The sequence below is a fragment of the Marmota marmota genome, unplaced genomic scaffold, assembly GCF_001458135.2.
Source record: "Marmota marmota marmota unplaced genomic scaffold, marMar, whole genome shotgun sequence".
NCBI lineage: Eukaryota > Metazoa > Chordata > Mammalia > Rodentia > Sciuridae > Marmota > Marmota marmota.
In genome coordinates, this window is record NW_026000102.1 from 3667496 (window position 1) to 3677012 (window position 9517).

General features: G+C 47.6%; 1 protein-coding gene and 1 long non-coding RNA gene across 5 annotated transcripts in view; one reads left to right on the forward strand and one right to left on the reverse strand.

The window, feature by feature from the left end:
* The first annotated feature begins 1432 nt into the window (after positions 1–1432).
* The window catches only part of Tnfrsf9 (TNF receptor superfamily member 9), a 10522-nt gene continuing 2437 nt past the window's right edge, over positions 1433–9517 (forward strand). The window contains exons 1-7 of one of the 3 annotated variants that reach the window (XM_048783663.1): positions 1433–2015; positions 3454–3578; positions 4300–4407; positions 4774–4911; positions 5271–5337; positions 7138–7226; positions 7705–7839. In XM_048783663.1, the coding sequence (XP_048639620.1) occupies positions 3464–3578; positions 4300–4407; positions 4774–4911; positions 5271–5337; positions 7138–7226; positions 7705–7839 (652 nt within the window). In that variant the 5' untranslated portion in view covers positions 1433–2015; positions 3454–3463. Of the gene's footprint in view, positions 2016–3422; positions 3579–4299; positions 4408–4773; positions 4912–5270; positions 5338–7137; positions 7227–7704; positions 7840–9517 lie in introns of all 3 variants that reach the window. The other 2 variants (XM_048783662.1, XM_015501447.2) reach the window with 2 other exon arrangements.
* On the reverse strand, positions 6454–9373 carry LOC125610784. 2 transcript variants are annotated; one of them, XR_007340800.1, is made up of 3 exons: positions 8992–9373; positions 7727–7820; positions 6454–7253 (listed from the first exon to the last, which is right to left on the reverse strand). It is a non-coding gene; the product is annotated as an uncharacterized LOC125610784 (long non-coding RNA). The 2 variants fall into 2 exon arrangements; XR_007340799.1 differs by having other exon boundaries at positions 7727–7890.

Below are 9517 nucleotides of genomic sequence, written 5' to 3' on the forward strand. Positions count from 1 at the left end.
GTGAAGCAGGCGCAGCTGCTGTGGAAAATGGTTGGGCAACTTCTCCAAAAGGGAAACAATTGCCATACAATGTAACAATGTATCTCCTAGGACACCCTTAAGAAAACTGAGAATATAGGTCCACACAAAAACCTATATGTGACCATTCACAGCAGCAAATGATCCCAAAGTGAAAATACCCTGAATGTCCATCAACTGATGAATGGATAAACAAAATGTGCAATGGAATATTATTGAGCCACAAAAAGGAAAGCCATACCAAGACATGCTACAACATGATTAAACTTGAAAACTTTATGTAAAATTAAAGAAGCCACATATCGTATGGTTGTGTTTTAGTGACATTCCTAGAATATACAAATTCATAGAGTCAAAGTAGATCAGTGGGTGCTGGGGGCTGGGGTAGGGAGACTGGGAGTGATTGCTAGTTGGGGCAGGGTTTCTTCTTGCTTGGTTGAAATGTTCTGGAATTAGTAGTGATGGTTGTACAGCATAGTAAATATACTAAAATCCAACAGATGGTACACTTTCAAATGTTGAACTTTATGTTATGTGAACTTAGTCTTAGCTTTTTAAAAGGCAAGCTTAGGGTAGATTCAGGAGGTCCTTCAGTCCTGGACTACAGGGTCTAGGTTTTATCTGGGGCACCAGGAAGCCAGTGAAAGTTTCTAAGGACAGTGACATGCTTGGAGTGAAGCCAAACTGTGTTAATTTTAGCACATGGGGGTGTAGAATTCCAGCTGCCTCCTCTCCCTGCCTCCTGGTCAGGTCAGTTCTCCTGTGGGGAAGCAGTTCTTTTCTGTTTGGATCCTAATAAAGCCTGTCTGTTTTAGTCAAAACCACTCTTGATATTACCCTTCTGACCCACTTCAGCCAGTGCTCTCCTAGCCATCTCCCTGAGGGTGCCTCGCCCCTGGTGGGGGGGTGGGGGGGTCATCTTAGAGTCTCCAGAGCCTCTTCCCCCTCCTCCTCCTCCTCCTCCTCCTCCTCCTCCTCCTCCTCCTCCTCCTCCTCCTCCCCTTTTCTTCCTTCCACTTTCCTCCTCTTACTTTCTTCTCTTTTCGTCTCCTCCTTTTCCTCCTTCCTCTCCTCCTCTTCCTTTTTCTTAGTTTGCCATACAATATAGTGATGTAGTTGTAGATGGACAGAATGCATTTATTTTATTTGTTAATTTTTATGTGGTGCTGAGGATCAAACCCAGTGCCTCATGCATGCCAGGCAAGCGCTCTGCCACTGAGCCTCAGCCCCAGCCCCAGCCCCTCTTCCTTTTCTTAAGATTTAAAATCATGGACTTCTAAAAATATCTCATGGATCTCTACTTTGCCCAATAATGTCACCTAACGCCATATGAGAACTGTGATCCTTTGTCTTCATTCTCCCTCCTTCCTCCCCAGTCACACAGGAGGAGCACAGGAAAAAGGAGCCGGTAGCCCAGGCTCTAACGGCTGCCTGTCCTGCTGACAGCCTGACGGACAGCGCTCTCTTTTGTATGATGCTGCCCAATGATAACAGGGGTAATACCCGCTCCACCGGCCCTGCAGGACTGCGCAGGCTCCCCAAGGCTCGGGTCTGTGCCACTGCACCAGCTGCACACCCGGCAATGGCCAGAGCAGCACCCTAGTAGGGAGTCAAGGTCCTGCGTGGAGCAAAACCCTGTCTTCAGAAGTCGGTTTCATCCCTCCCATCTTGACTACTTTAAGGACACACTGAAAGCTTTGACATAAGTCACTGCTTTAAGTGGCAAGATCCTTTTCCTAAAGTCATTTGGGAAATGTCCTAGCAGTAGAAGCCACTTCCAAGAAATGGTCTGAAGTGCCATAGTCAAGAAGGGACAGGGGCTCTGGGGATTTTGAGGTCAGCACACAAATGAGCCCTATCGGAGCTGTGGTGGGGACTTCCCAAGAAGCTCCGCCTGGCTGAGTCACCCTGTTGTTTGACCTGCAGTCCTCCCAAGCTGCAGCACTTGGCTGCCGTACCCAAGAGTGGAAAGTTCTCTGCTCCTCTGAGATCACAAGGTAGGTTCACTGGGGTTAGACAGAGGACCCAGGACCGGGTAAGGGTGGAAACGGTTCTCCTTGTACATATCTAGATCTTTCCCTTTTTGATTTAGAATACCTTCTATTCCACAGCCTACTATATAAAGATTTTAAAAAGGAAGAGTTGTCTTTACTCCTTAGCGTTAATACTATACAAGCTTCAAGTTCCACAATAGGCAAGTTTTCATGCCTAGGTTTAAGAAAATGTGATGATGACTTGAGAAGAGAGGTCTTTAAAATGTTAGCAATTAGGGCTCCGGTGGTAGCTCAGTGGAGAGCACTTGCCTGGCATGCGGGAGGTACTGGGTTCGATTCTCAGCACCACATATAAATAAATGAATAAAATAAAGATATATATATATATATATATATATATATATATATATATATATATATATATAAAATTAACAATTAGATGCTCAAAGAAGGAACAGTAACTGAAGTATCTTCTTGTTGAATGCAACTGACAGGTGCCACTCTCTGTGAGGACTCTGTCTCTGAGGCAGTGCCTGGGTCAATTCAGAACCAGATGGGGGCAATGGGGGATGAAGAAAAGACAGACAGACTCACAGATAGAGGAAGCTGATGAGGGAGGACGGACCCAGAGCTAGCTCAGCATGTTATTATACAAGTTTCATCAAAAAGGTTATTGTGGGGCTGGGGTTGGGGCTCAGCGGTAGAGTGCTTGATTAGCACATGCAAGGCCCTGAGTTTGTCCTCAGCACCACATAAAAATAAATAAATAAAATAAAGGTACTTTTTAAAAAAGGTTATTTGTGGGAAAGTTCAGCAAAGCAGGCAATCTGAGGGATGCAGGACTGGTGAGACATCAGGGTCATCTTGTTATGCTTAGACTTCTCTGTCCCTGGGAGCTGGTGCCCAAGGCTCAAGATCTCGACTAATAACACTGTGTGCCTTTGCAGTAGCCTCCTCTGGCCAGCGTCCTCATAGCAACTGGGCCACATTGACCACCCCCTTTGAACAGGCAGCTACTCAGCCCTGAGGGAGTCAGACCATGGTTCAAATGACCGCTCTGCACAAGGCAGCAACTAACTGGCTTTGAAATCTGGGTGCTGATGCTTGTATCTGTGAGAGTCCCGAGAGCTTTTGCCATAGTTTTTGTGGAACAGGTTGAAAATTTCACTCTTTGGCAAACATGCACAAAGCTGTGTTTAGTCACACTTCTTATTGTAGAAGTCTATGAATTTGCTACTTTTCCATAATATTCCATTATTAGTTGCTCCTAAAGTACCCTGAGTTGTAGTCCTGTGAAATGGTATAAGTAGTGGTTGAAATAAAGATTATTCTGGAAGAAGAAAGCCCCCTGTCCTTGGGATTTGTTACATCTCACACAGTGACATTGGTGTGACTGGCTCATTCCATCAGAATTCTTTTGGAATTTACTATGCTAGCATAGCATCAGCTCCATGCAGGATTCCATCATGAGGAATGGCTATTACAACGTGGTGGCAACTGTGCTGTTGGTCATGAATTTTGAGAGAACGAGATCAGTGCAAGATCTTTGTGGCATCTGTCCAGCTGGTAAGTACCAAATTCCCATGTGTGTTGATGTGTCCTGTTGAAAACATGATTCAGTTAGCCTGGCAGTGAGGGCTGGCTCCTTTTAATGACCTTGTATTCATGCACTTACATATGTCTATTGGATGCTACACACCTGATGAGTGAGCACAGCCCTCTTATTTAACTCTGTGTCTCGACCTTGTCATCTGGGGACTACGGATCTGTCTCCTGCATTGGAGCGGGGCTGCAGAGATAGGGTAGAACAGTGCATGGTGTGGCAGGACCTCACATCATGCTAGTTTGTGCACAAGATCCTGTGCTCAGCCTGGGCCACAGCAGAGAGTAAGCCGTTGCTAGTCGGCTTGGCAGAGTGTGAAAAGTCAAACGTATTCAAATCCTAGTGGACCTATGAAGGACATTAATCTTCTCCTGGATGCAGTCATATTGATCTCCTGGATCAATCATGAGAAATCATTCTTTCTTGTTCAATAGACAAAGGCAAGTATTTTCCTTGTATTGATTCCTTTGTTACAATATTTGTATTTTTCTCTAACTCTGTGATTATGCTAAGGGAAATCTTGCCAATGTATAATCTTAAAAAGTCAATAAACAAAATCATGTCTATCACTGAGATGTCTAGAAGACAAACAATACTTTAATCCTAACTTTCTTGTGAACTTTATAATGCTTTGGGTGGTGACTGTTCATTGCTGAACACGTACATGTGTTATCTGCCTTTTAGGTACTTTCTGTGGAAAAAGCAAGAATCAGACTTGCATTCCCTGTCCTTCCAACAGCTATTCTAGCACAGGCGGACAGAGAGCCTGCAACATATGCACGAAGTGTGAAGGTGTGTGTTAAAGGTGCATCCTTCATCTGGGGGACGGGCTGGGGGCAGACTCTTGTTCCCCACTTTCTATTCGATCTCTATCTAATATGTCAAGCATCAAAGGCATGGAATCCTCAGTCAGTGGGCAGGTCGAATAAAAGTACTTAGTGTAGAAGCTATTACTTATGGGGCTTTTTAAATCTTAAAGGAAATGTTCACTTGACAAGAGGGAAACTTTCAATTAGCGAAGTGCAAAAGTGTCTTTATGGAGGTTCAAGAGTAGACGTGCTATTGGGAACGTGGGGAGGAGCGGGGGCATGATTTTTGCTGAAGAACATGAATTTGCTTCCTGGATGTGGAGGTCAAGTGGGGCCTGGGGCCTTGCAGGTTACCACAGGGTCAAGAAGCCGTGCTCCTTCACCAGCGACACAGAGTGTGACTGCATCTCAGGATTCCACTGCTTGGGGGCAGGATGTGCCATGTGTGACCCAGATTGTAAACCAGGCCAGGAACTGACAGCAGACGGTAGGTTTGCTCCTCCTGTGTCTATTCCAGTTTGTCACGTGGAGCAAGTGTATCATGCAGAAACTTAAAAGTAACATGTGATGATATTCAAGTTCATGATATCAACACCATGTTTTAATTAATAAAATGATATATACTTTTTCCCATAAATAGAAATGATTTGAAATCAGGACATTTGCTAATAGTCAGAACCATGCCTTTTTACACATTTTAGATAAATGCAATACCCTACGTACAATTGGTGATCTCAGGGTTCTGTTTCAAGAACTGTAAAACAGTGCAAGGTTATACTAAGTTAATGACTTTGCCAGTGCAAAGGAGGGTTATGAAATGATAAAATGCTTCAATCTTTCTTCAAGGTTGTAAAGACTGTAGTCCTGGGACATTCAACGATCAGGAAGGTGGTGTCTGTAGACCCTGGACAAAGTATGTATAATTTCACTTACTTACACAATAGTGTCTGTGTTAAGTGTTTGAAAGACAGGACTATTGTCCTTGAAACTATTTACCCCTTTGGAGTGTAGACCTACAGTGATGTGCTGATAGGAACACCGTGACAGCGCCGTGACTTGACACACAGTGGGCATTCTTCCAGAAACAATCCCTGGAGCGTTGAGATCAGATTCGCCAGGGGAACTCTGCCACCCTCTGCCTTGCCTGGTCTCCTCTGCTTTCTTCCAATCTCTTTGCTGTCTCTTACCTTCTGCACCGATCGCCCATCTCAGGGGGTCAGTACCAGCACTGAGACGGATACAGAAGGGCAAAGTGTGCTTCTTCCCCTCCAGAATGTCCCCCACGGGCCACAAGAGGGGGTACAGCAGCCAATAGCACATGGAAGAATGTAACTGTGGACCCTGGGATCTGGCCCAGGGCCACTGAGACTGCCTTCACAGGCAGTTTGTGTGCCTAGAACAGCAGCCACAGGGGCCAGGAGAGGACACTCAAGAGACCTGAAACTGGCAAAGCAACGCGGCCTGTGGTCTCTGATAACAAATACCTGGGCCTCACCTTCTATATGCCTTTCTTTTTTCCATTTGATTTTCTCACTAGAAAATCATTTTAATTATAATTTTGCAGTTACATTTTTATAGTATTTTACAAATGTGCTGATTGGTAACAGATTAGAATGTCTTTTTTTAAGGTCTTTTAACACAAATTGATCAGAATATTTACATGTGTGTGGAAAAGCGGATTGAACTGGGCTCTGGAGGATGGGTGGATTGGGGATAGCTTAAGAGGAGGGAAAAACAGATCAATGATGATGGTGATGATGGTGATGGTTGTATTGATGATGATAGTGATGATGGTGATGATGATTGTGGTGGTGATGATGATAGTGATGGTGTGATGGTGATGGTGATGGTGATGATGATTGTGGTGGTGATGATGATAGTGATGGTGATGGTGATGGTGATGGTGTGATGGTGATGGTGATGGAGATGATGATGATGATGGTGATGGTGATGGTGATGGTGATGGTGATGATGATGGTGGTGGTGATGGAGATGATGATGATGATGGTGTTGGTGATGGTGATGGTGATGGTGATGGTGATGGTGTTGGTGATGGAGATGATGATGGTGATGGTGATGGTGTTGGTGATGGTGATGGTGTTGGTGATGGTGATGATGATGGTGGTGGTGATGCTAGCTACCATTTATTGAGTGTGTCAGGCAGGCAGAAGCGTGTCATTCATCCATTTGCTTCTCGTAACAGTCCTGCGAGCATATACTATCCTTACTTTGAAGATGACAAAACTGGGGCTCAGAAAGACATCATAACTTGCTCAGAGTCATTCTGTAAAGTGGCAGGTCCAGGCTCAGACCTTGCGAGTCTGAAGCAAATGCTGGGAGTCCTAACCTTCTCTGACCCTTCACGTGTGCCCACGATGTGTGACTATGAGTAATAAGTGTGTGAGTGGGGAGGGGGAGAGGCCAAGCAGGCACAGCAGCCTGAAGTGTGCTGTCACTGAACAGAGAGAGCCTGGCATGGATCGCTGGCTTGGGAAGAAAAACCCAGTTCATAGGTGGAGTGGGGTGAACTTCGTGCATCCTCGAAAGCTGAGTGAAAGCTGAAGGAAGCCAAATGGTCAAGTGGAACTTTTTCCTGCACACAGCCCCACCTCCATGACAAGTCCACTTCAGTGGGTGACAAGTATCAAAGTTTTCACTGGAGTCCTCCGTAACTAGATTAATCATCTGAACTCTTTTCCTTGAACTGTCTAAGCTGTTCACTGGATGGAAAATCAGTACGTGAGAAGGGGACGAAGGACAGCGATGTGGTCTGTGGACCTGCTCTGCCCAACATCTCTCCAGGTAACTGCTCCGTGACCTTGCCTGTCCCTGTGAGGGTGCAGGACAGTTGTGTTAAAACCAGGTGAATGTATGGTGTCTATCCCGTTTCTGTGGAAAGCCCCCCAGTGTTGTGAGGTCTCCAATGCCACCCTACAGGCACCCGCAGGGGCCTTCCACCTGCCTTGGGATCCATCTGCTGTTCTCAGGCATGTTTCCGTCTGAGAGACATGTTAGTATGTATGCCTGCTGGGACTCATCCCAAACCAGTGCTGCCCCTTTGTGAGCACCAAGTAGGGGGCACAAGCCCCAGTTTCCTCCCTGCTGGAAAGGCCACGCTGCTTAACTTCTGCCGGCCTCCAGGAAGATGGCCCAGTGTTGGCTCTTGCAGAGTCACTGGGTTTACTAAGCACGCAGGTTGGGGTGGCCAAGGCTTCTCCCGGGCTTGGCGCGCACCTGCCCCCCGCTGCCCGCCCTCACCTCTCCTCTGCTCCTTGCCAAGGGCGCTCTGCGCAGGTCCTCACCTTCTTCCTGGCGCTGACCTCGGCCACCGTGGTGTTCCTGCTGATCTTCCTCGTGCTCCGGCTCTCCATGGTCAAGTGGAGCAGGAAGAAGTTCCTGTATATATTCAAACAACGTAAGGCCCACCGAACAGTATTACACGAGCGCTCCGGGGCCAGGCTTTTTACTAGGAAGGAAAAGGGGATTTTTAAAGTTATAAAAAGGCGGTTAGATCAGCACAGTGGGGTTATCAGCAGGGACAACGCCAACCCCAAGGGGACCTTCCGCAAACTGATGGTGGGGAGGGGCCGTTGGAGTGGGGGGCCAGGGTTCTGCTGAGGGCTCACAGTGCCAGGTGAATGCCCGACAAAGAATGACCCAGTCCCAAGAGAAAGCCTGGCAGCTGATGTCGCAGGACCCTAGGGAAAAGCCGGGTAAGAAGGCTGCAGTCTTGGGGGGGTGAGCAGCTGTGCCTGCGGCGCCCTGGCCGTGGGGGGATCAGGAAAGAGCTGCCCCTCTGGGAGAGAATGGCCTTAACTTCAGTGGGGAAGGCAGGGAGAGCTGGGGGTGGTGGTGGTTAAAGTGGCTTTAACTAAGTGGATTATAATAACACCAATCTAGATTAAATGAAAATTTCAGTAGTAAATTCCATTTGTTAATCCGTTAAATAAGGGACTATTTTTTAAAATAACTTTATTTTATTTGTTGTTATTATTTTTTTAAATGTGGTGTCAAAATAAGGGACTATTTCTATAAAGAACTCAGCTGGTGTCCAGCACAGGGTCAGCACCCACTAAGCAAATGCTGCTGTGTTTATAATTAAGTTTACGGTTCATGGATGGGGCAACCAGTGCTTGGTCTTCACGGAGGACAGATGAGTGACCACAGGCTAGATTTAACTCGAGGGGTTCATGGATGGAAGGAGCACTCCGAGGGCACCTACTTAGAAGTTTCAGTCTTACCTAAAGACTCTTAGGGTCCAAAGCCTTTGTGCCGCGGGGAGCATCTAGGAAACGCATCAACGTCAAGGTTAACAAACTGCTGGGGGAGAAACTCTAACCGGCTCTATAAATAGAAGGCCTGGCTCCCCGGAAGCCGTCAGTCCGCAGCCCTCCGCTCACAGCCGCCCACGCCAGCCCCAGCTGGGCTCGCGGGCTCGCGCCCTTCCCTGCAGAGGCCCGGGAGGCTGCTCCCCTGCCCTTCCCTGCAGGGGCGGCTGCGGGTGCGCGTGGCTGGCGGTTTTCACTCAATTTCAGGTCTTTTAAGTCCCCCCCCACCGTTGACTCACCGTCCGCTCTTGCCCACCCTGACACGGGCGGACGGGGCTGTCTGCAGTGCGGGCGGGAAACCATCCTGTACCTAAGCACGCGTTTCGCTTCTCCTTGTGGTTCTGATTTGCATTTCCCCGACCACCCTGAGGCCGGCCTCCTCCGTGCTGGGCCACTGGCGTTCCTCTTTTGTGAGGGCCGACCTCTCCCGGGGCTGCCCGTGCTTTCCTGGTAGATCACAGGATCTCTGCTGTCAGTGTGTGAGCTGCAGATGGTTTTCTTCCGACTCTGAAGCTCGCTCTTTCTTGGTCTACAGCTCTCAGCTATCACCCACACCTTAAAGGACTGTCCCCACCCCCACCCAAAGGGACAGCAGAGATACTTTTCAGAAGTATTTGGAATTGGAGCCTTAATGGGACCACGCCCACTGGGATACCGGAGTTGGCTTCTGGGTTCCCCGCCGGGGTATCTCAGGCAGAAAGAAAACCCACAAAACTCATTGGCGGGTTGTTCCTCGAGGCTCTGAGATTCTTGGCCATTCCCCCC